Genomic DNA, 27536 nt, shown 5'->3' with positions numbered 1-27536 from the left:
TGAATGCTTAGGAATAAGATGATCATGTTGTCTTTTGTGTTTGGTAATAATTTTATCGTTGATAAAAAAAATATTCTCAGTGTGTCGGCAGATGATTATGATTATTTCGATCCTCCTCTTTGAGTAAACCCTCCTATCAGCAAACCAACATGAAGGCATGAGGTGGGTGGTGCCATAACTGTATCCTCCTCCTCTTAACATTATAACCATCATGTCAACTACCACTGCTGCCTCTGTATAAAGATCTGATTAAAGATATATCACCACCTCATAAAATGAAAGCATACAGGTGCAAGAGGCTGTGAGCTGTAGTAGCGAGATGACAAAATGTGTTGTGGAGGTTTTTGTACTGAGGAGCAGTGATATGTAGCGCTGTGTAATCTGGCTGCACAGAAGTACACTGCACTGCTGTTCAGCTGGAGTTCTTCAATTGTTAATGTGCAGTTTTGGTCTTTATTTGCACTCCCTGCTATCTTCACCTTCACTCCAGTCTCTGGGTATCCATTGTTAAAATACAAATATCCCAGGAACTGTAGTTGCCTTTCCGTTTGTTTGTACCAGAGGATTCGGTCATAGCTCTGAATACTGTGTGAACAGTTGATTTCAGCTGTTCCTCCTGGTGTGTTGTACATGTCAGCTGGAGTCTGGTGGACTTGGTCACTGAGAGAGGAACCTGTTAAAAAGACAAGGCACAGTGTATAAGAATGAGTGCTGGTTAATTCAACAATGTTTTAAAATTCAGTTACAGCTAAAATAGCAGCACTGTAAAACACTAGATGACATTACCTGAAACCAGAATAGTGTTCAAATGAATGCTTAAGAATAAGATGATCATGTTGTCTTTTGTGTTTGGTAATAATTTTATCGCTGATACAAAAGATATTCTCAGTGTGTCGGCAGATGATTATGATTATTTCCATCCTCATCTTTGAGTAAACCCTCCTATCAGCAAACCAACATGAAGGCATGAGGTGGGTGGTGTCATAAGTGTATCCTCCTCCTCTTAACATTATAACCATCATGTCAACTACCACTGCTGCCTCTGTATAAAGGTCTGATTAAAGATATATCACCACCTCATAAAATGAAAGCATACAAGTGCAAGAGGCTGTGAGCTGAAGCAGCGAGATGACAAAATGTGTTGTGGAGGTTTTTGTACTGAGGAGCAGTGATATGTAGCACTGTGTAATCTAGCAGCACAGAAGTACACTGCACTGCTGTTCAGCTGGAGTTCTTCAATTGTTAATGTGCAGGTTTGGCCTTTACTTGCACTCCCTTCTATCTTCACTTTCACTCCATTCTCTGGGTTTCCAGCGTTTCATAACATATATCCCAGGAACTGTAGTTGTCCGTCTGTTTGCTTGTACCAGAACATTCGGTCAAAGCTTGGATTGGTGTGCGAACATTCGATCTTGGCTATTTGTCCTGGTGTGTTGTAAATGTCAGCTGGAGTCTGATGGACTTGGTCACTGAGAGAGGAACCTGCTGAAAAAGACATCAATCAAAAACAAGACAGTGTATAAGAATGAGTGCTGGTAAATTCAACAATGTTATAAAATTCAGTTACAACTAAAATAGCAGCACTGTAAAACACTTAACTTTAAACAGATGTCAAAACCTTAGATAACATTACCTGAAACGAGAATAGTGTTCAAATGAATGCTTAGGAATAAGATGATCATGTTGTCTTTTGTGTTTGGTAATAATTTTATTGTTGATACAAAAGATATTCTCAGTGTGTCGGCAGATGATTATGATTATTTCCATCCTCCTCTTTGAGTAAACCCTCCTATCAGCAAACCAACATGAAGGCATGAGGTGGGTGGTGTCATAAGTGTATCCTCCTCCTCTTAACATTATAACCATCATCTCAACTACCACTGCTGCCTCTGTATAAAGGTCTGATTAAAGATATATCACCACCTCATAAAAGGAAAGCATACAGGTGCAAGAGGCTGTGAGCTGTAGTAGCGAGATGACAAAATGTGTTGTGGAGGTTTTTGTACTGAGGAGCAGTGATATGTAGCACTGTGTAAACTAGCAGCACAGAAGTACACTGCACTGCTGTTCAGCTGGAGTTCTTCAATTGTTAATGTGCAGTTTTGGTCTTTATTTGCACTCCCTGCTATCTTCACATTCACTCCCTTCTCTGGAGATCCACTGCCTCCCACCATGTATCCAAGCAACTGCAGCTGTCTGTTCTTTGATTTCTTGTACCAGAGGATTGTATCATAGTTTTGAATACTGTGTGAACACTCAATTTTAGCTGCTCCTTCAGGTTTGTTGAAAGTGTGGGCTGGATTCTGGTAGACTAGTTCATTTAGAGAGGAACCTGTGGAAAAGCCATCAAGAGAAACAACACACAATATATCAGTGATTGCAGTTGAGCACCAGACACCAGTTAAAGTTAGAGAGGAAGTGGAAATAAAATAATGTTTCTTTAGTTTAAAAGCCCAATGGTTTCTTTGAATCTCTGAAAGTACATGTGCTTATTTTTATTTCATTTTATATAATTCAGTTTACATGCCAGAGCCTGTAGTATGAAACTTTCTATCATACTACAGGCAAACAATCATTTTTCAAAGATAAATACCAATTATCTAAAAAGTCTTTTCATTACCTGAAACCAGTATAACATTCAAGGTTATGCAGCAGACAATGATCATCATGTTGTGTTTTCAAAGTCAGTCTTGTTTCTGGTGCTGTTTTCTTCACTATGCTGGTATACAGAGGATTCCCTCCTCCCTTTCTGATTAAGTCCTCCTATCAGAAAAACAACATCATATCCTCCTTTTCTAAATATTAAAACCATCATGCCAGTTACCATTACACGCCGCTGGGGGTAAAATACACACTGCCACCTCAAGGAAGTAATAAATAGCAGTGTTAATAATAACAAATACATTTTATGTGATGTTACTGCTGTTTTAAAGACCAAACAAAACACAGTCTCTTCAGTCCATGAATTGTTGAATTGCTGTTAAAAATGTTAAAATGTTGAATTAGTAATATTCACCATATAAACTACACGTATATAGAATTGATTAAATTCAACAACAACATCGAATTCAACATCAACAGATCTGGAAAAACACTGCACCCTAATGGATAAACTAAGAATCTACCTGTCTCATGGTGCACCAGCTGTCTATCAGTCATTCACAATGTGGTTCAAGTGGTAATTTCTGTAACTGGCTGCGTCAGAGAAGGTTTTTGTTAAAGACGGAGGGTTTGTGTAGCACTGTGCTCTACTGGCTGCACAGAAATACACTGCGCTGTTCTCGGATCGACTCTTTGGAATATGAAGATGTGCCAGACTTGATCCATGACCGCTCACATTATAAGAGTCTTTGAATTTATCTTCAACAACCGCAGAAGTGAATCGTACATAACCAATTAAAGCCATATCATTTTCCCCAGCAGACTGTTTGTACCACTGGATCATATTAAAATCAGTGTTTGAATGGTTGCAGTTCATCAGGATGTCTTCTCCAGCATCTTTAATCATGGCAGTGGGAGTCTGATGAACGCTGGTTTTTGAGAGTTCTGCAAGAGACATTTAAAACAAACAGCTTTAGTGACGAATAAACTTAAACTTAATTGAAAATATTTAGTTAGGAGTTAATGCATATTACCTGTTAAACAGAACGGCAGAGCTGCTAAATGTATAAGAAGTCTGATCATGATTGTAACGTAGATGAAAAGAAAACAATAATGACTGCAAACTGAAGAGAGCTGCCTGGATGTAGAGGACGAGGAGGAGGAGTCTGCTTTACGGACCGTCACATGTCTTCATCAGTGGATTTGTACAGTGTCTTGCTCTCCTGGTAAACACAGGAAAAGACTGTTTTAAGGTTGATATCAGTGTCAATTTCCTGCCACAGGCTGCAGTTCGATGCAGGTGTGCTCCTCTTCAGCGTGACTTTATGTGGCTGATTATCAGAGAGGGTTTTTGTAAAGGGGAGAGGGAAATTGAGTCACTGTGCTTACTCGCTGCACAGAAGTACGTGGCGCTGTCTTCTGGCTCTCTGAGTTTCTGCACATGAAGTTGAGAGTTCGTGGAGCCATGTCCAGTTATATTGAAATGCTGTTGGAATTTATCCTCGATGGTTGGATTATCAAAATAAATATATCCAATGAGTTTAAGGTCAGAGTCCCCCATCGGCTGCTGGTACCACAATATTTGATTGTATGAACTGATTGAATGGTTGCAGCTGATTTCTGGTGAACCATTGGGACTTCCTAATATTGACGATGGAGCCTGATGGACTTTAGTGCTCAGTGAACAACCTGCATTTAAAGAGAAAACATTAAGAAAACAGAGATGTTTTCAAAAAATGTAACTTTTAGAATTTGAATTGAAACCTACAGGAGAGCCAGAGAAGCAGCAGAGTGATCCTGTTGAGCTTTTTGATCATGATGTCTTTATCTTCCTCTCTGTCTTTGCACTGACGGACTGAACAGACGTTCAGGGATCAGCTTAGATGGGAGGAGACAGATTTTCAATATGTTGTGAACGCTTATCAAGACCAAAAAAGCCAAACATTAGCTATGTTTTGGGCTTTGTTTTCTTTGCAGAACAAGCTAATAATGACTCTGGGATTGATGATTGGTGATGTTTACTATTTTATTTTTACTATGTGTCAACTAAATGATTAATCTGAAAATATAATTACTGCAACTCCATACAAAACCAAACTGTAATTGAATTTATGGTATATTTTCTTATCAGAGGGTTTGACTTGCTCTTTGAGAAAATATAATTATTGGGTGTTTTTGTGCAAAAGTATAAAACCTATAGCTCTGAACAGGGACACAGTGAAGATCAGATCATTTTAATCTGCTGATCAGACAAATTATAGTTACAGTGATGAGTTCAACAAAGCTGATAACAGCATCTCGTCCTCCATCCTGTCACATGATGATGCTATCTGTGAAAAGGTGTGTTATTACTGTGAGACAGCACACACTGGTGATACATGTGAATTAACAGACAGGCTGTCTACATTGCTCTTTATTAACATTTTTTAGTAGTCAGGACACATCAGACACAGAGTCATAAAACTTTTTTGATAGGGTTTGGATTCAACTGGTTCCAGGTGCTAGTCACTATATTTGGCAGTAAACCCAGAGGTTATGCAGGTTTATAGATAAAATGTCTTTTTATTCTAGATTCAGACAGTTATCTGTCACAAAATAATGTGTAATAATTTCACACTGTTCTGCAATGCATGAAAAGTAGGAAAAGTTTTTTTTTTTACATTTAAGGGTCAGAGAAAGAAACCTAATACAGCATGTAAAAAGTAGTGATGTGACAATGTCTGTATTTGTTTGGTATGTCATTTCACATTCACTGACCTTTAACTTCAACATATTTCTACACTCCAGTATAACATATATATTACAAAACTATTGATATAACAAATAACACTGACTACTCAAAATCTTAATGTAGCATACAGGTCTCCAGCTCCTCCTACAGAGAATTATACACAGTGATGATGTCTTCTATTCATTGTGACAGCAACAGTTGGGTATTTGTACAGCTGTCTCAGCCACCTGTATCACTGTGTTGACTCACAGCACAAAAATACACTCCACTGTCCTCAGGCAGCAGCTTCTCCACTGTCAAAGATCCAGTCTGAGGGTTGTTCTTCTGCGCTGGAAACTTGTCCTCGCTGAAGCCACTTTCATATTTATGTGGTGGAGTTGTAGTGGTGAAAACTATTTGCTTCATCCCCTCTCCTGGTAGCTGTCTGTACCAGTACATCTGGAAATAACTGGCATCCTTGTTGTGACTGCAGTTCATTGTGGCAGACTGATCCTTGACCTTCCACAGCAAAGGTGTCTGAGTGACATCACTCCCATCAATTAGACCTGTGGGGGTAAAAAAGAAAATCACATGTCATGTTACAGGACCACCATCAGGTCCTCTGTATGCTGACAGAATGACCAATATAAAACCATTAGTATGACTTTAAAGTAACAGATTCTCCTCTCAGTCCCCAGCATCAGAGTGTACAGTACCTACAATCCAGAGCAGAGCTGCAGAGAGTCTGATCAGACCAGCAGTGATCATTATTGTGTTCTGAGTAACATGAACTTGGAGACCGGAGTCGGTGTCAGTGTGTGTGATGGGAGGTGTGACGTTACAGCAGAGAGATGAAGAGTTGTGGGAGTGTCGCTGTATGATGTGATATGATGTACTACCAGAGACACTGCTAACATGAACTTGGTCTCTTAGTCTGAATATTTAAAAACTTATGGAGCTGTTAATTTATTTGTCAGTAATAGACAGTTGCATTCAGATAATTGGACAACCATTTGATAGTTATCTTGTTGAAATAAGGTGCAGGCACTGCAGACCTGCTGAACGTCTGAGGCTGTTGTTAGGAACATAAGGAACTTCCCATTATAATATCTGATCTGGATGAAAGGGAAGACCAACATTGGCTAGAATGGGTTAATACAGGTGTAACCTGTAACATGAAGATATCAGAAGGTTTTTGTACTGAGGAGCAGTGATATGTAGCACTGTGTAAACTAGCAGCACAGAAGTACACTGCACTGCTGTTCAGCTGGAGTTCTTCAATTGTTAATGTGCAGTTTTGGTCTTTATTTGCACTCCCTGCTATCTTCACATTCACTCCATTCTCTGGAGATCCACTGCCTCCCACCATGTATCCAAGCAACTGCAGCTGTCTGTTCTTTGATTTCTTGTACCAGAGGATTTGGTTAAAGCTTGGATTGGTGTGTGAACATTCAATCTTGGCTATTTGTCCTGGTGTGTTGTAAATGTCAGCTGGAGTCTGATGGACTTGGTCACTGAGAGAGGAACCTGCTGAAAAGATGAGACACAGTGTATAAGAATGAGTGCTGGTTAATTCAACAATGTTATAAAATTCAGTTACAGCTAAAATAGCAGCACTGTAAAACACCAGATGACATTACCTGAAACCAGAATAGTGTTCAAATGAATGCTTAGGAATAAGATGATCATGTTGTATTTTGTGTTTGGTAATAATTTTATCGCTGATACAAAAGATACCCTCAGTGTGTCGGCAGATGATTATGATTATTTCCATCCTCCTCTTTGAGTAAACCCTCCTATCAGCAAACCAACATGAAGACATGAGGTGGGTGGTGTCAGAAGTGTATCCTCCTCCTCTTAACATTATAACCATCATGTCAACTACCACTGCTGCCTCTGTATAAAGGTCTGATTAAAGCATACAGGTGCAAGAGGCTGTGAGATGAAAACGTGTTATGGAGGTTTTTGTACTGTGGAGCAGTGATATGTAGCACTGTGTAATCTGGCTGCACAGAAGTACACTGCACTGCTGTTCAGCTGGAGTTCTTCAATTGTTAATGTGCAGTTTTGGTCTTTATTTGCACTCCCTGCTATCTTCACATTCACTCCCTTCTCTGGAGATCCACTGCCTCCCACCATGTATCCAAGCAACTGCAGCTGTCTGTTCTTTGATTTCTTGTACCAGAGGATTGTATCATGGTTTTGAATACTGTGTGAACACTCAATTTTAGCTGCTCCTTCAGGTTTGTTGAAAGTGTGGGCTGGATTCTGGTAGACTAGTTCATTTAGAGAGGAACCTGTGGAAAAGCCATAAAGAGAAACAACACATAATATATCAGTGATTGCAGTTGAGCACCAGACACCAGTTAAAGTTAGAGAGGAAGTGGAAATAAAGTTTAAAGCTTTAGTTTAAAAGCCCAATGGTTTCTTTGAATCTCTGAAAGTACATGTGTTTATTTTTATTTCATTTTATATAATTCAGTTTACATGCCAGAGCCTGTAGTATGAAACTTTCTTTCATAATTCAGGCAAACAATCTTTTTGCAAAGATAAATACCAATTATCTAAAAAGTCTTTTCATTACCTGAAACCAGTATAACATTCAAGGTTATGCAGCAGACAATGATCATCATGTTGTGTTTTTAAAGTCAGTCTTGTTTCTGGTGCTGTTTTCTTCACTATGCTGGTATACAGAGGATTCCCTCCTCCCTTTCTGATTAAGTCCTCCTATCAGAAAAACAACGTCATATCCTCCTGTTCTAAATATTAAAACCATCATGCCAGTTACCATTATGCACCGCTGGGGGTAAAATACACACTGCCACCTCAAGGAAGTAATAAATAGCAGTGTTAATAATAACAAATACATTTTATGTGATGTTACTGCTGTTTAAAGACCAAACAAAACACAGTCTCTTCAGTCCATGAATTGTTGTTGTTGCTGTTAAAAATGTTAAAATGTTGAATTAGTAATATTCACCATATAAACTACACGTATATAGAATTGATTAAATTCAACAACATCAAATTCAGAATCAACAGATCTGGAAAAACACTGCACCCTAATGGATAAACTAAGAATCTACCTGTCTCATGGTGCACCAGCTGTCTATCAGTCATTCACAATGTGGTTCAAGTGGTAATTTCTGTAACTGGCTGCGTCAGAGAAGGTTTTTGTTAAAGACGGAGGGTTTGTGTAGCACTGTGCTCTACTGGCTGCACAGAAATACACTGCGCTGTTCTCGGATCGACTCTTTGGAATATGAAGATGTGCCAGACTTGATCCATGACCGCTCACATTATAAGAGTCTTTGAATTTATCTTCAACAACGCTAGAACTGAGTCGTACATAACCAATTAAAGCCATATCATTTTCCCCAGCAGAATGTTTGTACCACTGGATCATTGTAAAATCAGTGTTTGAATGGTTGCAGTTCATCAGGATGTCTTCTCCAGCATCTTTAATCATGGCAGTGGGAGTCTGATGAACGCTGGTTTTTGAGAGTTCTGCAAGAGACATTTAAAACAAACAGCTTTAGTGACGAATAAACTTAAACTTAATTGAAAATATTTAGTTAGGAGTTAATGCATATTACCTGTTAAACAGAACGGCAGAGCTGCTAAATGTATAAGAAGTCTGATCATGATTGTAACGTAGATGAAAAGAAAACAATAATGACTGCAAACTGAAGAGAGCTGGATGTAGAGGACGAGGAGGAGGAGTCTGCTTTACGGACCGTCACATGTCTTCATCAGTGGATTTGTACAGTGTCCTGTTCTCCTGGTAAACACAGGAAAAGACCGTTTTAAGGTTGATATCAGTGTTGATTTCCTGCCACAGGCTGCAGTTCGATGCAGGTGTGCTCCTCTTCAGCGTGACTTTATGTGGCTGATTATCAGAGAGGGTTTTTGTAAAGGGGAGAGGGAAATTGAGTCACTGTGCTTACTCGCTGCACAGAAGTACGTGGCACTGTCTTCTGGATCTCTGAGTTTCTGCACATGAAGTTGAGAGTTCGTGGAGCCATGTCCAGTTATATTGAAATGCTGTCGGAATTTATCCTCGATAGTTGGATTATCATAATAAATATATCCAATGAGTTTAAGGTCAGAGTCCCCCATCGGCTGCTGGTACCACAATATTTGATTGTATGAACTGATTGAATGGTTGCAGCTGATTTCTGGTGAACCATTGGGACTTCCTAATATTGACGATGGAGCCTGATGGACTTTAGTGCTCAGTGAACAACCTGCATTTAAAGAGAAAACATTAAGAAAACAGAGATGGTTTCAAAAAATGGAACTTTTAGAATTTGAATTGAAACCTACAGGAGAGCCAGAGAAGCAGCAGAGTGATCCTGTTGAGCTTGCTGATCATGATGTCTTTATCTTCCTCTCTGTCTTTGCACTGACTGACTGAATAGACGTTCAGGGATCAGCTTAGATGGGAGGAGACAGATTTTCATTATGTTGTGAACATTTATCAAGACCAAAAAAGCCAAACATTAGCTATGTTTTGGGCTTTGTTTTCTTTGCAGAACAAGCTAATAATGACTCTGGGATTGATGATTGGTGATGTTTACTATTTTATTTTGACTATCTGTCAACTAAATGATTAATCTGAAAATATAATTACTGCAACTCCATAAAAAACCAACCGAATTGAATTTATTGTAAATTTTCTTATCAGAGGGTTTGACTTGTTCTTTAAGAATATATAATATATAAAAACAAATCTTTGAACACATCCATATTTCAGTGGTTTTATGTCATTAAAGCTGCAGTAGGTAACTTTTATAAAAAATAACTTTTTGTCATATTTATTGAAACTTATCCTGACAGTGAGATCAGGTAAATAAATCTGGTTCCTCTGGCTCCTTCTAGTGCTACTAATGGAATTAACAAGAATCCACCATGCTGCTATAGGCCTAGACTATCGGGGGATTTCCCATGGTGCACTGAGCTCCTCCCTTCCTCTCTCTTTCTGCACTCATTCATGTTCCATTAATGCATGTTACTAATTTCACTTCTTCCCCGGAGTTCTTGTGCTTTCTCGTCTCACAGGTTCTTGTCGATCCTGGTGGAGCCTCCTGCCATGGTCCTGCTAGATTGCCATTGCCAATACTGTTGTTGCTGTGCACCTCTCTCTCTCTCTCTCTCTCTCTCTCTCTCTCTCTCTCTCTCTCTCTCTCTCTCTCTCTCTCTCTCTCTCTCTCTCTCTCTCTCACCCCTCACCCTCACCCTCACCCTCACCCCAACTGGTCGAGACAGACGACCACCCACCTAGAGCCGGAGGATCTGTCCTAGGTTTCTGCCTTTTTAACAGGCAGTTTTTCCTTGCCCTTGTCGCCAAGTGCTTGCTCATGGTGGTACTGTTGGGTCTATGTAATTAATATTTTAAAGAGTTCGGTCTAGACCTGCTCTATTTGAAAAGTGTCCTGAGATAACTTCTGTTATGAATTGGCGCTATACAAATAAAATTGAATTGAATTGAATTGAATTATTCATTGTGACAGCAACAGTTGGGTATTTGTACAGCTGTCTCAGTCACCTGTATCACTGTGTTGACTCACAGCACAAAAATACACTCCACTGTCCTCAGGCAGCAGCTTCTCCACTGTCAAAGATCCAGTCTGAGGGTCGTTCTTCTGCGCTGGAAACTTGTTCTCACTGAAGCCACTTTCATATTTATGTGGTGAAGTTGTAGAGGTGAGAACTATTTGCTTCATCCCCTCTCCTGGTAGCTGTCTGTACCAGTACATCTGGCTGTAGTGTGACTGCAGTCTATTGTTGCACTGTCGCCCTTGAACTTCCATAGTGTGTCAGTCTGGGTGACATCATCCCCAGCAGTTAGACCTGTGTGTATAATAAGGTGTTAGCACATGTGAATATTTTAACTGTCCTATAGTTGACCATTTAAACAAATTTTTAACTTGTGCTGGTTAACCTAACAAAAGTTAAAGATTATAATGTTGTTGGTAGATCTTACCTTTAATCCAGAGCAGAAATATTAGGAGACCACGTTTGAAAAAGTCCATGTTCTCCCATTCAGAGAGTGCAACAGGACTAATAATTGTCAAGAGCAGTTGGAGATCTAAAAAGTTGCAGGTGGGAGTGTCATGTGTTGGCTTCCCTTATCAAAATCCACAAAGTGTAACTGGGAGGATTTGCGGTTCTCGAGGTCCCTCTACAGTACGTGAGATAATTGCAGCACTTATGCCGACAGTGTACTGAGGTTTTTGTTCAGCTTTCACATGTGTCTGTATCACTGTGTTTACTCACAGCACAGAAGTACAAGCCTTTATCTTCTGGCTTCAGATTGTTCACTGTGAATGTCCCACTGGCAAAGTCAGGTTTGGTGGCTGAGAATTTCTCTTTGCTAAAATTTCCAAAGTAATGATTATCCATGCCAAGTGATGTGAACACAATTTGTTTCATTGTTTCTCCTGGCAGCTGTCTGTACCAGTACATGTCATTGTAGCCAACACCCTTCGTGTGTCTGCAGTCTATTGTTGCATTGTCGCCCTTGAATTTCCACAGTGTCTCATTCTGGGTGACATCGCTCCCATCAATTAGACCTGTGTGTAGAACAGTAAAAGTTAGCATAAGGAGACATTTGATCTTTGAAATAAATGTTCAGATCTTGCGGTACTTAACCTCCTATCCAGAGAACAAATACCAACAAGCTGAGGAGACCATGTTTGATAATGTCCATATTCTAAAACTCTCAAAGTCTCATATGAGTCTGTCAGTGTATTCACAGAGAGATGAAGAGTTGGATGTAGGTGTGTCTCTGCAGTGTGTGACGTCCCCTTCTCAGTTGAAGTGTATGAGCAGATGTTAGGAGGTACTGGAGGTCCCCCTACATTCAGACCGGTAACACTGACAGCTGAGGAGGCCAGTTTTGTTAATGCACTGAATTGAACACACCTTTTTAAAATGATGGAAGATCAGGCTGTACATGCAATATGAGGCAGTGATCATGCATGTTAACAGTTCTAATTTTGAACCACTGATTTGAGATACCTGTCAGTTGTAAACAAAATGTCTTGTGTCATTTATGAATATAAAACAGGAGGATGTTGAACATTTCGTGAGGGTGGTTGGTTCCAGGTGCTAGTCACTATCTTTGGCAGTAAACCCAGAGGTGATGGAGGTTTATAGATAAAATGTCTTTTTATTCTAGATTCAGACAGTCATGTGTCACAAAATACAGTGTAGTAATAAGATATATCACCACTTCATAAAATGAAAGCATACAGGTGCAAGAGGCTGAAAACATGTGTTGTGGAGGTTTTTGTACTGAGGAGCAGTGATATGTAGCACTGTGTAAACTAGCAGCACAGAAGTACACTGCACTGCTGTTCAGCTGGAGTTCTTCAATTATTAACGTGCAGGTTTGGTCTTTATTTGCACCCCCTTCTATCTTAACCTTCACTCCATTCTCTGGGTTTCCAGTGTTTGCTAACATATATCCCAGGAACTGCAGTTGTCCGTTTGTTTGCTTGTACCAGAGGACTCGGTTAAAGCTTGGATTGGTGTGGAAACATTCGATCTTGGCTATTTGTCCTGAAATGTTGTAAATGTCAGCTGGAGTCTGATGGACTTGGTCACTGAGAGAGGAACCTGCTGAAAAGATGAGACACAGTGTATAAGAATGAGTGCTGGTGAATTCAACAATGTTATAAAATTCAGTTACAGCTAAAATAGCAGCATTGTAAAACACTAAAGTATAAACAGATGTTAACAACTAAGGATAACATTACCTGAAACCAGAATAGTGTTCAAATGAATGCTTAGGAATAAGATGATCATGTTGTCTTTTGTGTTTGTTAATAATTTTATCGTTGATACAAAAGATATTCTCAGTGTGTCGGCAGATGATTATGATTATTTCCATCCTCCTCTTTGAGTAAACCCTCCTATCAGCAAACCAACATGAAGGCATGAGGTGGGTGGTGTCATAAGTGTATTCTCCTCCTCTTAACATTATAACCATCACGTCAACTACCACTGCTGCCTCTGTATAAAGGTCTGATTAAAGATATATCACCACCTCATAAAAGGAAAGCATACAGGTGCAAGAGGCTGTGAGCTGAAGCAGCGAGATGACAAAATGTGTTGTGGAGGTTTTTGTACTAAGGAGCAGTGATATGTAGCACTGTGTGAACTAGCAGCACAGAAGTACACTGCACTGCTGTTCAGCTGGAGTTCTTCAATTATTAATGTGCACGTTTGGTCTTTCAGTGCACCCCCTTCCATCTTTACATTCACTCCATCTTCAGGATATCCATCGTTTACATTCATGTATCCCAGGAGCTGCATCTGCCCGTTCTTCGTTTGCTTGTACCAGTAGATCTGGTTATAATCCTGAATACTGTGTGAACATTGGATTTTTGTACACGTCAGCTGGAGTTTGGTGGACTTTGTCACTGAGAGAGGAACATATTAAATCACAGTTAGTGAGTGCAAATAAATCCTCTAAGTCCTTTTTCTTGAATCTGGTTGAACATGCAAATTCAATGTAATTAACTACAGCATCCAGACAACTGTAAATACACATGTTAAAATAACAATGAAGACTTTTTTATTACCTAAAACTAGTATAACATTTATGGTTATCCAGAGGAAGATTATCATGATGTTGTGTTTTATTAAGTTCAGTGTAGTTATTGGTTCTGTTTTCATCACAGTGTAGGTTGGTATACTGTTTCTATCTTCTTTTATGAGTAAACCCTCCTATCAGGAAAACAAACTCAACCTTTTTAAGGTAGGCGGTGTCATAGAGCTTCTTCCTCTCTTAAATTAAAACCATCATGTCAACTACCACGGCACACCAGTAAAGATATACCCCCACCTTATGAAAGGAAGCAAAACAATAAATACCTCTTATAATCTGAACAAACAAATTTGTAAAGAGTTGCACCTAACTAGTAAGTACTATAATAATACAATATTAGATGTTAGATTGTTGAAAATACAGCACTGACTCTGAACTTAGAGAATTGATCTTAACTATGTACTTCAATGGATGACCTAATGCATATTTTTGTAATAGGTCATGTTTGTTTTTGTTTGCAGATTCACTCACAATGATCGACTTTAACTTAACATTTAAAGGACAGAGGTATCAATAACAATCTGAGGTTGAATGCAGTGCAATTAGAATAAAGACGACACTGTATAACTTCATTCTAACCTTTTCCTTCTTTCTTTAGAAGTTATTGCCCTATTAAAAAACAACAACAAAAAACACCTTTAATGGTAGACTTCTGAATCAGAATCAGGTTTACTGCCAATGGATGAGCATTAATGTAATGTATAGATTCAGGGTGGGTGGTGGGTTTAACAGGCACTGTCAGTGGGGGTCCTGGGTCTTGTTGACGTGGTTGTTGCTTTGTCTTACTCTGAGTATTTAAAATAATCTGTTCACTCATTTGGCAGTAATAGAAAGCTAAAGGAATAAGTTTTGAATTTAGATGATTGGACCATCTGGCCTTTAATGCTTATTTACAGTACACAAATTTAAACCTCCTCCTCCTCCTCCTCCTCCTTGACACACACACACACACACACACACACACACACACACACACACACACACACACACACACACACACACACACACACCTTTTTCCTTTAACTTAGTTTCTTTAAGTTAGATTGTATACAGTGTATTTTCCTCTGTTTGCTTTTATTATATCCCTTTTAATAAATGCTTGTGTTTATATATGCTGGCCTATTTAATTTCGTATAAGAGTGGGTGATACCAACCTTTTCTATGTAGAACTCCAAAGCTCCTACTTTAGCTATTAATAATGATTTTGGTTGTATTTATTAATTCAATTATAAATCTGACTTCTGAATTAATAGTTTGGTGTATTTTTATGAGACTGATCAATCGATTATTGATTATCGTTTCCCTTATTTAAGGGTGGTGCCCCGAGGATCTTTAATATTAATTAAAGTCATTTTCTATTATCTTTTGATAATTATAAATTTTGATAACCATTAATTGATTAACCTAATACAGTTAAACCACTGTAACACCCCACGATGTTGAGCCCGACACAGATGTCAAAACCTCAGACGACATTACCTGAAACCAGAATAGTGTTCAAATGAATGCTTAGGAATAAGATGATCATGTTGTCTTTTGTGTTTGGTAATAATTTTATCGTTGATAAAAAAATATTTTCAGTGTGTCGGCAGATGATTATGATTATTTCCATCCTCCTCTTTGAGTAAACCCTCCTATCAGCAAACCAACATGAAGGCATGAGGTGGGTGGTGCTATAAGGGTATCCTCCTCCTCTTAACATTATAACCATCATGTCAACTACCACTGCTGCCTCTGTATAAAGGCCTGATTAAGGCATACAGGTGCAAGAGGTTGTGAGATAAAACATGTGTTGTGGAGGTTTTTGTACTGAGGAGCAGTGATATGTAGCATTGTGTAATCTAGCAGCACAGAAGTACACTGCACTGCTGCTCAACTGGAGTTCTTCAATTGTTAATGTGCAGTTTTGGCCTTTATTAAACTACACAGATATAGAGTTGATTAAATCCAACAACAACATCAAATTGAGCATCTTGTTCAAGTTGGCCATTTTGAATTCCATGGTGATTTTCTCGCACGTGTGATTAAAACAAAACTTGGCACAATGATTGCCAATGGCTCCCTGAGGCTTGATTAAAAAATGTGTTAACAATGTGCCACTAGGTGGCGCTCTGGTGGCATGGTAAATCATTGTGCGGAGACCGTAATACTTACGAACATGAAATTCAGAGGACACGTGTAGACTGTTGCCTGTAGCTCACATACCAAAACTCATGTTTGTCATGTTTGTAGCGCCCCCTACAGTATTTAGAAAAAGCAGCCCTGCCGCCACATTTCACGATATGTATGAAACTTGGTAGACGCGTGTAACGTGCAAGCCAACGGGAAGTCGGCCATTGTGATTTCAAAATTGGTCAGTACAATCAAAACAAACTGTAGATAAAAAGTTGTGCTATTTGTGACTGTGTCAAACGGCATGCCCATAGCGTGGCGTCAAATTTCAACGACTGACTTTCAACGAAAAAGAAAGTTGTGATAACTTCAGCATACATGATCAATCTCAACGAAACTTCACATTGGTCTGATTTGTGTGAAATTTTCATGTTGTGGTCTGCACGTGTTACGACGGCAGGTGTTACTGCACCACGTGTTACAACGGCACATGATGCGCACGCAGCACGCCCCGAGTTGCATGGAGTGTGAGGTCCCGCCCAACGCTGCTTGCAGCTTTAATTAATATTATTATTACAGATACTATTATTACTATAATCACTGCTCATTGTCCCGCGTCGTCGTCGTTGTCGTCGTCATCATCTTCTTCATGTTCATCGCCATCAGTCACTACTATTAGTGTAGTTGTTGCTATATATATGTATGTATATATATATATGTGTATATATATTAGTCCTAGGAACAGCTAAGATACTGCGCAGAACCCTCAAACTCCCAGGCCTCTGGTAGAGGACCAGAGCTTGAGGATGACACACAGATACCACCCCAAGAAGTTTTTTTTTGTTTTTTTATATATATATTATATATCTTCTGTGCTGCATGTATTTAATCCTGAGTTGTTGTTCATTCGGTGGGACTGAGCAGCACATTGTCATTATAAAATATAGCTACTAAAACCAAATACATCAAATAAAGAATTTTTTTATATATAGTGATATCTCAGTCAGTTGTGTGAGAACTCTAAACAGGAACTAGATACATGCAGTGAAGAGACGTTTTCAACCACACAGACTGAGAACAGAAATGTCAGTTCCTTTGTATGTTCCAGGAAATGACTTTACACTGCACTATTTAAATGTTAACACATGGCTGGTGAGGAAGAAAATTCACATTCTCCAGACTTGCTAACCAAAGGAAATGTGGCAGCTGACTGTGAAGGGACAGGAACTCTTGGTTAGATACGTGCAAAGAAGACATGTTTTCAATCACTCTTGAGCCCTGTGAATGGAGCATATACAACTGAAAGTTCACGTATTCTGTATGTTTATGGAAACTTTGAGGTTTTTAGCACTGGGGGAAGTTAAAAGTTAAAGTGCTTGCTCATGGTGGGAACTGTTGGGTCTCTGTAAATAATGTTATAAGGAGTTCTCTATTTGAAAAGTGTCCTGAGATAACTTCTGTTATGAATTGGCGCTATACAAATGAAAAAATAAAAAATAAAAATAAAAATAAAATGCAGCAATGAACGGCTGCGGTCGTGTCACGTCTAATTCACGACATGAAAATTGGCACTTAGATGCGTTTAGGCCAGGGCTCTCACCAAACTTGTAAAGTTTGGGTCCAAATGGAGAATCTGTACTGCAGTTAGGTTTAGCAGTAGGTTTAGGGTTTCCATCGTCATGTCAAGGCTGATTTTTGAAGGCACGCCACGGACACACCGTATCACCAAATGTTAAGATTTTAATGACGTAACACCCTGAACTTCTCTGCATTGTATCCACGAATTTTGAAATTGTTCTGATCAATTCACTAGGAGGAGTTTGTTCAAATAGAAGCCCTGAAATTTGTCACAGTTTGACATTGGGTTCAACCTGGCCAACTTTGATGGCACACCATAGACACAGCCTTCAACATACAGTCACATATAGCACAACTTTTAATCAGTAATGTTTTTTGACTGTACTGACCAATTTTGAAGTAGTTGTGTTTGTACAGTGATAATAAAGTTGCGTGCTTACATAAGAATGTGTCACATTTTGTTTTGCAGGAAGAAATTAAAATTTTCATATAAATTCAGAATTCTGACATTGCTTTTTTCCCCTTTAAAGTCAATTAATTTTTGCCCTAATGCTCTTCTATACAGTATTTAAGGTTACTATCATTGACAGTCGTTCAGCATCCAATCACAAGAGGCCAACAGAGGAAGGTGGCTCTAGATAAAGGCAGGACGAGAAGAAAGTTTCTCACTTAGATTGTCTGTGTGAAGTCAGTCCCGGGCCCTGATTACAGGATGCCGGTGCAGGTGCACGCTCGCCTGTTGGGGAAAAACGAGTCAGTGAAGGAGGTCCGGAAGTTTGATGTCTCTCAGTCATTTTTCCATCGCAACTTTGCGTATTTTCACACCAAGATCGCAGAAGCGTTTCATCTGAGAAAACGTTTCAAGCTCTACTACAAAGGTAAATATGATTTAATAAACATATATAATAACCTGCTACAGCATGTGAGCTCAGATGTTTGTTTCCACTTGTTAAGGACAGGATTCATCTCTGTTAGTTCATCAGTTCATCACAGTTAGTTCATCAGTTCATCCCCGTTAGTTCATCAGTTCATCACAGTTAGTTCATCAGTTTATCCTGTAAACAGGGAATCGAAACTGAACAGGGTTAATCATTTATCAGAGATTGTTAAAAAATATACCACTGCTTTATAATATAACCTCTTTATAATATATAACTGCTTTATAATACAGCACTGCTTTATAATACATCACTGCTTTATAATATACCCCTGCTTTATAATATATCACTGTTTTATAATATAGTGTTGCTAGTTTCCTTTTCCTTGCTTCCCCAAAATTATCCCTGTAGCCAAAGTGCTGATCTGAGTTCAGTAGCAGTTCATTGTAGGTGTGTGTGACCTCTGCTGTTTCACCCTCTGTGACCTTTATATCTGATCTGCTGTTGATGTTGTCTGTGTGTACAGTTTTTGTGTCTGCTCAGTGCCTCCTTTATGTACTTTATTTACTGTATCTACTGTATGTACTTTATATACTGTATGTACTGTATCCACTGTATCTACTATGTCTAACATTATGGGCTTACATTCACGTGTCTGTAATATATGAGCAAAGGTGTGCTGATGGACACCTGCTGTGGGCAGGTCTACTTTATTCCGTCTATCTTTGATTGATGATGACGACGACGACGACGACGACGAACAATGATGATGGTGATGTTGAGTGTGTGTTTCAGATAATGATGAGATGGTGGTGTTCTCCTCTGATAATGAACTGGCCACAGCTCTGACAACCGTACAGGACAACGTCTTCAACGTCTACATCAAAGGTACATACACAACCTGAACCTCGTCTTCATCACTGAGACCTGCTTTTATTTTACAGTCAGGTACAGTTATAATTAGGGCTGTCAAATGATTAAAAATTTTAATCTAATCAATCACAAGGGTTTTTGAATTAATTTCGATTAATCACAATCCTAAATATGACTGAAAAATTCTCATTTTCTGTGTACTGTTCTCAGAACAGAAAGATAAATGACAAGAAGCGGATATTACATTTGTTTTTTATTAATGACAAATCCCAAAAAATAATTTAATTCTAAACAATTTTGGCAACTTAGCCATTGCTCTTTTTTTTTTAGCAAATGCAGGATAGATGAATGGAACTCCACTTTCTCACAATTACATGTGGCCCTTTTACCTTTTATTTATTCATCTTTTAGCCAGTTGCTAAGGCAAACTAACTGGTTAACATTTTCTGAATTTAAAGCGGACTGTTTTTTCTGAACAATATGGCCGGCGACTGAGAAGAGTCGTTGCATGGAACCGTGGATGCAGGAGTCACTAGATATTTGCGGGCAAGTAGGGCCAGCTTGTCATGTGGTCCTGAATGAGCAGCCCACCACTGCATGGGGCAGTCCTCCATACTTATGCTTGGCTCTGCTCTGAACCTATGTATGTCTCATATGTCAGATTGCACCTCTTCATCTGACTCTGAATCTGAGCCCATCTGTAGAAGGTGAGTTTTCTTCCTGGGTCGTCCATCTTGAGATGTCAGCAGAGACCTTCTCGGTGATTGTTCATAAAGCATGCCTCCAAGTGAGGTCCACACCTCTTCCCTTTCATTCTTGGGCAGACTCTTCAAGTCTTTGAAACATGGATCCAGCGCCGTTGCAAGCTTGAGCCATGCATTGTTAGTATTTTCTTGGCGGGAGGCTAGGTCTTCCATGAAGATTGTCTTAAATCTCACCACATATGCAGGGCCTTCTTCAGAGACCTTCATCACTTGACGCAGGTGGCAGAGGGCAGGCAGTACTACTGAGAAGGAGATATAGGCCTCTCCACCTAGAATCTCAGTTACATACCTGCAGTAGAATAACACACACAAACAAACACACACATATATGTGATATATAAGTTATTTGAACACCAGTTGGTATGCTGACAAATCAGTTAAACATTTAATTCTTGATCAGTTCAATTTAATTTTTCAATTTGCACATTATATGTGTATTCCTTACCTGCAGGGCTCTAGAAGAGTGCTCAGTCTCTGCAGTTTGTCCCATTCTGGTGGCGTCAGCATAACCAGTTTCTGGTGTTGTTGGTCCAGGGTTGCTTTTATTGCTGCTTGATTGCGGTTCAGGTGCTTGATCATTTCCAGCTCCTCCATCTCGCTCGTGTCAGCAATGCTGTTTACGCGACGAGGAATGAACACGGTGGGGGTTGAATTATGGGTAAAACAGGGCGGGAATGCGTTAATGAGTTAAAAAAAATGATCGCCGTTAATTCCAGAAATTAATCATCTTGCGTTAACGCGTTACTTTGACAGCCCTAGTTATAATATATATATATATATATATATATATATATATATATATAACATGTATAATAGGTATATATAATATACATAATAGGTATATATAAACATTACGAAGGAATGAATAATGATTTTATAGAATCCTAGAACAGGTAACAGATGTAACCCCCTAACCCCCAATGCCCCTAATGTTTGTTTGTAATGTGTCTGTTGTTGTGTTGGGTTATACTGCCCCTCACTGTCCATTTTAATGTGTTTTATTCAGAACAGCAGTTATGTGCTTATTAAATATGTAAGAGTTCTTAAAATGACAACTATGTGTTTGTATTATATTGTATGATATATCTGCAGTGCACAACTACAGCGTCTTCTTCATGACTACATCTACTTTATTATTGTAAACCTGGATGTGTCATTGAGGTTTAACCAGTAACTGTAACTTTTAATTAGCACAGTAAAACCTAGTTAGCGAGCACTAGCACACTAATATGTGAACTGTTATCCCTATCAGCTCCAATGGTTCTCAGCTAATAATCCCCAGATGGAGTCAGAGTTCCCAGTGGAAAACATGAAGATTCCCATTATTTTAATTCCCACATTTCTTGAATCTGAACTGCAGCTGAAGCTCAGAGACAGCGAGGGAGAGCGCAGTGACTGCACTCACTGACAGTTTTACAACGTTGTTTCTCTGAGACAAAACAAGACTGAACGTAGACCCAAGATCATACTTTTACAGTATTTGTGTCTTTTGTCACTATAAGTGTTCATGTAATAATAATGTGAATACTGGAGGGGCCTCAAACTCAAACAGGTCACTGCTGCACTGCAATGTATCGCACTGTCCATGTAACTGTGTACTTCATTCATAAATGAATAAATAATAAATAAATAGCAATCTAAGGAAGAAAGACAAAACCATCAGCCCACCCAGGTGCATGTTGGTCCTCCTACAGATACCCTCAGGTGTTCCCCAATACGCAGAAAAAAAAATTATATACCAATTCTGAAAAATTCGCAGAAAATGACCACGAAATTCAAAATGGCTGACTTCCTGTTCGGTTTGGGTTATGGGTCCAAGAGGCTTTTTTGCTTTTCTGACTGAACTTCAGCTGGATCTGGTCAATCTGCTGGAAGATATATATAAAAGTATAAAAATTACATATTTTTTGCCTTTTATAAGTAAATTTCAGCTGGATCTGATCATCTTGCTAGGAGTAGAACATGAAAGTATAAAACGTGATACTTCCTGTTGCCACTACGTAGCGCTCTCACTGTTACTGAATATTATCACGTAGACGTGTTCAGGGAGGGACTCTTATTAAACATGTGAGGTTTCATTGAGATCGGATAATGTACGCAGAAGTTATGACAAATCCCAAGCTACGTGTATGCTGTTTGACAGAATAACGTAAATAGCACAACTTTCGGTTGAAAGGGGCCCCGGGTGGTACAGTTTATGGGCCCCTGAGAGCCCATTTTGCTATGCTCATAGTGGACCCCTAGAATTTTTCGCCACGACGAACATGTGCACCGCGTTTCAAGCATGTTGCGGCCTCCAAAAATGCGTTTGTTTGGGAGGAAAAAGAATCCCTTCAATTACAGTGCTCGGGCCCTAAAAATCTAAATAAAGCAAACTAACAACAACAACTCAATACTAACAATTATTATTCATTAAGCCGAGCCTGGTACATTTCTGTCACCAGCAGAGGGCACTGTGCACACTGAAACCTGTGTGTGTGTGTGTGTGTGTGTGTGTGTGTGTGTGTGTGTGTGTGTGTGTGTGTGTGTGTGTTCTCTTTCTTCACTACAGTTTCTGAACAATCCAAGTCCAAACCCAAGCCAAACAACGTTTGACCTCTGAGAACATCTGCTGGAAACCTGAACACCAACCCACCCTGTGTTACTGACACACACTCACACAAACCCACACTTCCCCTAGGGGATTAATACAGTATATCTTCTTCTTCTTCTTCTTCTTCTTCTTCTTCACTGGTTTCCATGGAAACAACAGATTAATGTTCTTCAGGCCTCAATCTTGTTTTAAACTTTTATTTTTTTCAGTATGTTTTATTGTTTATTGTTAGAGGGGCAGAGTATCATGTAAACAGAGTTACAGTAAAAACACGTATGACTGTATTTTCTGACAATGAATAAATAAACACCTGTTGAATGAAGTCACTGTTATTAGGGACCGAGCCAGCTGCCGCAGAATTCTTATTCTTCTTACCTATTTAAGGACAGAGCCAGCGACCACTTGAGGTCCCTATTGTATTTGCTATGTTTCTTCTTAGCTATTATTAGGGACCGAGCCAGCGACCGCTGGAGGTCCCTATTGCATTTGCTAAGTTTCTTATTATTATTCTTACCTAGTATTTTTAGCCCCCTTTGACTGCGTTTTTGCCCCCCTGAAAATATACGAAAAATCAATATTATTTGGCAAAGTGGTCAAGCCTGGTGAAAAATTGGATATTCTTTGCGTCACTTTCGGGTCTGCCACCAGGTGGTGCTACTATCATAAAAAGTGTGTTTAGGCTAATAACTTCTGCATAGTTTGTCACACATTCAAAAAACTTGAATCTCCCCATATAGGCCACATCCACTTCCACCTATACATTTTTTTTGTTAGAGCGCGGAACGTGGTAAGATGCTTGCCCATGGCTCCCTGAGGCTTGCTAAAAATGTGTCAACAGTCCGCCACTAGGTGGCAATCTGGTGGCAGGGTAAATCACTGTGTGAAGACCGTAATGGTTATGAATATGAAATTCACAGGACACGTGTAGAGTGGTGCCTGAAGCGTGTTTGTAGCGCCCCCTAGCAGATTTTAAAAAATCAGTCCCGGCGCCACGTTTCACCGATATGTATGAAACTCGGCAGGCACGTGTAAAGTGCCGAGACGTACAGAAAAGCCTCTTGGACCCATACCCCAAACCCTACGGGAAGTCGGACATTTTGATTTTCATTTTAACTTTCGGCGAACGTTTCACATTATATTTGAACGCACTCCTCCTAGGGAATTCATTGGCTCTGCTTCAAAATTGGTCTGCTCAGTCAAAGTATGTTGCTGATTAAAAGTTGTGCTATTTGTGACTGTACTTTGAAAGGCGTGTCCGTGGCGTGCCGTCAAAGTTGGCCAGGTTGAATCAAATGTCAAACTGTGATGCCATTTCCGGCATTTCAGGGCTTCTATTTTAACTAACTCCTCCTACAGATTTTTTTGCCAAACGGCGTGTCCATGGTGTGGCGCTGAATTTCCATGGTTCGCAGTGAAGAGTCTCACTATGAAGTCTTTTGCACGGTGTCTGAAACGCATGACGACGTAGACCGGTTTCCCTTAGCTTCCGGCGATGAGGGCTTGGCCGTGGGTCGAAGTGGTGTGGGGCGGCTGCGGCGGGCAACCGCCGTGCAGGCCCCGACATGGGGGGATGGCGAGGTCCCTTCCAACGCTGCTTGCAGCTTTGATCTGAAAATATAATTACTGCAACTCCATACAAAATCAAACTGTAATTGAATTTATGCCATATTTTCTTATCAGAGGGTTTGAATTGCTGTTTAAGAAAATATAATATATACAAACAAATCTTTGAACACATCCATATTTCACTGGTTTTGTCATTAAAGCTGCAGTAGGTAACTTTTATGAAAATAACTTTTTGTCATATTTACTGAAACTTATCCTGACTGTAGTACATGAGTCAGATCAGGTAAATAAATCTGGTTCCTCTGGCTCCTCCAATTGCTACGAATGGAATTAATAAGAATCCACCAGACAGAGCCAGGAAAGATGGACACTGTGGGTTGGTGGCTTGAAGATAGTTGATTGCTGAGTTTCATTCCAGGCATCAGTATTTGATGATCATGAGACTCAACAATCAACTCTTTCTTCTCGTGTTTGTGTTTTTGTGCAACTTGACAACTATCTACATCACAGTAAGTGTAAAAGTATAATACCTGTAGCTCTGAACAGGGACACAGTGAAGATCAGATCATTTTAATCTGCTGATCAGACAAATCACAGTTACAGTGATGAGTTCAACAAAACTGATAACAGCATCTCGTCCTCCATCTTGTCTGTACCAGTACATCTGGAAGTAGCCAGCACCCTTCGTGTGACTGCAGTCTATTGTTGCACTGTCGCCATTGAACTTCCACAGTTTGTCAGTCTGGGTGACATCATCCCCAGCAGTTAGACCTGTGTGTAAAATAAGGTGTTAGCACATGTGAATATTTTAACTGTCCTATAGTTGACAATTTAAACATATTTTTAACTTTTGCTGGTTAACCTAACAAAAGTTAAAGATTATAATGTTGTTGGTAGATTTTACCTTTAATCCAGAGCAGAAATATTAGGAGACCACGTTTGAAAAAGTCCATGTTCTCCCATTCAGAGAGTGCAACAGGACTAATAATTGTCAAGAGCAGTTGGAGATCTATAAAGTTGCAGATGGGAGTGTCATGTGTTGGCTTCCTTATCAAAATCCACAAAGTGTAACTGGGAGGATTTGCGGTTCTTGAGGTCCCTCTACAGTACGTGAGATAATTGCAGCACTTATGCCGACAGTGTACTGAGGTTTTTGTTCAGCTTTCACATGTGTCTGTATCACTGTGTTGACTCACAGCACAGAAGTACAAGCCTTTATCTTCTGGCTCCAGATTGTTCACTGTGAATGTCCCACTGGCAAAGTCAGGTTTGGTGGCTGAGAATTTCTCTTTGCTAAAATTTCCAAAGTAATGATTATCCATGCCAAGTGATGTGAACACAGTTTGTTTCATTGTTTCTCCTGGCAGCTGTCTGTACCAGTACATGTCATTGTAGCCAACACCCTTCGTGTGTCTGCAGTCTATTGTTGCATTGTCGCCCTTGAATTTCCACAGTGTCTCATTCTGGGTGACATCGCTCCCATCAATGAGACCTGTGTGTAGAACAGTAAAAGTTAGCATAAGGAGACATTTGATCTTTGAAATAAATGTTCAGATCTTGCGGTACTTAACCTTGTATCCAGAGCGCAAATACCAACAAGCTGAGGAGACCATGTTTGATAATGTCCATGTTCTAAAACTCTCAAAGTCTCATATGAATCTGTCAGTGTATTCACAGAGAGAGGAAAAGTTGGATGTAGGTGTGTCTCTGCAGTGTGTGACGTCCCCTTCTCCTGTGAGCTGCTGTATAAAAACCTACATGGTCAGTTGAAGTGTATGAGCAGATGTTAGGAGGTACTGGAGGTCCCCCTACATTCAGATCGGTAACACTGACAGCTGAGGAGGACAGTTTTGTTAATGCACTGAATTGAACACACCTTTTTTAAAATGATGGAAGATCAGGCTGTACATGCAATATGAGGCAGTGATCATACAAGTTACCAGTTCTAATTTTGAACCACTGATTTGAGATACCTGTCAGTTGTAAACAAAATGTCTTGTGTCATTTATGAATATAAAACAGGAGGATGGTGAACATTTCGTGAGGGTGGTTGGTTCCAGGTGCTAGTCACTATCTTTGGCAGTAAACCCAGAGGTGATGGAGGTTTATAGATAAAATGTCTTTTTATTCTAGATTCAGACAGTCATGTGTCACAAAATACAGTGTAGTAATAAGATATATCACCACCTCATAAATTGAAAGCATACAGGTGCAAGAGGCTGAAAACATGTGTTGTGGAGGTTTTTGTACTGAGGAGCAGTGATATGTAGCACTGTGTATACTAGCAGCACAGAAGTACACTGCACTGCTGTTCAGCTGGAGTTCTTCAATTGTTAACGTGCAGGTTTGGTCTTTATTTGCACCCCCTTCTATCTTAACCTTCACTCCATTCTCTGGGTATCCATTGTTAAAATACAAATATCCCAGGAACTGTAGTTGTCCGTCTGTTTGCTTGTACCAGAGGATTTGGTTAAAGCTTGGATTGGTGTGGAAACATTCGATCTTGGCTATTTGTCCTGGTGTGTTGTAAATGTCAGCTGGAGTCTGATGGACTTGGTCACTGAGAGAGGAACCTGCTGAAAAGACAAGACAGTGTATAAGAATGAGTGCTGGTAAATTCAACAATGTAATAAAATTCAGTTACAGCTAAAATAGCAGCACTGTAAAACACTAAAGTATAAACAGATGTTAACAACTAAGGATAACATTACCTGAAACCAGAATAGTGTTCAAATGAATGCTTAGGAATAAGATGATCATGTTGTATTTTGTGTTTGGTAATAATTTTATCGTTGATACAAAAGATATTCTCAGTGTGTCGGCAGATGATTATGATTATTTCCATCCTCCTCTTTAAATAAACCCTCCTATCAGCAAACCAACATGAAGGCATGAGGTGGGTGGTGTCATAAGTGTATCCTCCTCCTCTTAACATTACAACCATCATGTCAACTACCACTGCTGCCTCTGTATAAAGGTCTGATTAAAGCATACAGGTGCAAGAAGGTGTGAGATAAAACATGTGTTGTGGAGGTTTTTGTACTGAGGAGCAGTGATATGTAGCATTGTGTAATCTAGCAGCACAGAAGTACACTGCACTCCTGTTCAGCTGGAGTTCTTCAGTTGTTAATGTGCAGTTTTGGTCTTTATTTGCACTCCCTGCTATCTTCACCTTCACTCCAGTCTCTGGGTATCCACTGCCTCCCACCATGTATCCAAGCAACTGCAGCAGTCTGCTCTTTGA

General features: G+C 39.6%; 2 protein-coding genes and 3 long non-coding RNA genes across 6 annotated transcripts in view; 2 read left to right on the top strand and 3 right to left on the bottom strand.

Annotated features, from left to right (window-relative positions):
* The window catches only part of LOC127360258 (T cell receptor beta chain MC.7.G5), a gene marked incomplete in the record, with an annotated part of 299553 nt that overhangs the window by 188570 nt on the left and 83447 nt on the right, over nucleotides 1–27536 (bottom strand).
* Nucleotides 284–27495, top strand: LOC127360812 (uncharacterized). The gene is made up of 3 exons (XR_007883935.1): nucleotides 284–340; nucleotides 1150–1253; nucleotides 27430–27495. It is a non-coding gene; the product is annotated as an uncharacterized LOC127360812 (long non-coding RNA).
* LOC127360745 (uncharacterized) lies at nucleotides 1115–9005 on the bottom strand. The gene is made up of 5 exons (XR_007883900.1): nucleotides 8908–9005; nucleotides 8398–8818; nucleotides 2621–2763; nucleotides 1634–2332; nucleotides 1115–1482 (listed from the first exon to the last, which is right to left on the bottom strand). It is a non-coding gene; the product is annotated as an uncharacterized LOC127360745 (long non-coding RNA).
* LOC127360757 (uncharacterized) lies at nucleotides 5738–7201 on the bottom strand. Of its 2 annotated transcripts, none has more exons than XR_007883905.1 (3): nucleotides 6952–7201; nucleotides 6032–6841; nucleotides 5738–5877 (listed from the first exon to the last, which is right to left on the bottom strand). It is a non-coding gene; the product is annotated as an uncharacterized LOC127360757 (long non-coding RNA). The 2 variants fall into 2 exon arrangements; XR_007883904.1 differs by having other exon boundaries at nucleotides 6032–6838.
* LOC127360714 (sequestosome-1-like) lies at nucleotides 18312–22989 on the top strand. Its single transcript, XM_051395198.1, has 3 exons — nucleotides 18312–18496; nucleotides 19292–19384; nucleotides 22685–22989. Exons 1-3 carry the CDS (start codon nucleotides 18331–18333, stop codon nucleotides 22726–22728), a joined length of 303 nt encoding a protein of 100 aa, XP_051251158.1. The 5' UTR covers nucleotides 18312–18330; the 3' UTR covers nucleotides 22729–22989.

The sequence above is a fragment of the Dicentrarchus labrax genome, unplaced genomic scaffold (genome assembly GCF_905237075.1).
Source record: "Dicentrarchus labrax unplaced genomic scaffold, dlabrax2021, whole genome shotgun sequence".
Classification (NCBI taxonomy): Eukaryota; Metazoa; Chordata; class Actinopteri; family Moronidae; genus Dicentrarchus; species Dicentrarchus labrax.
The sequence above is the reverse complement of the archived record's forward strand: the minus strand, read 5'-3'. Positions and strand labels throughout refer to the sequence as shown.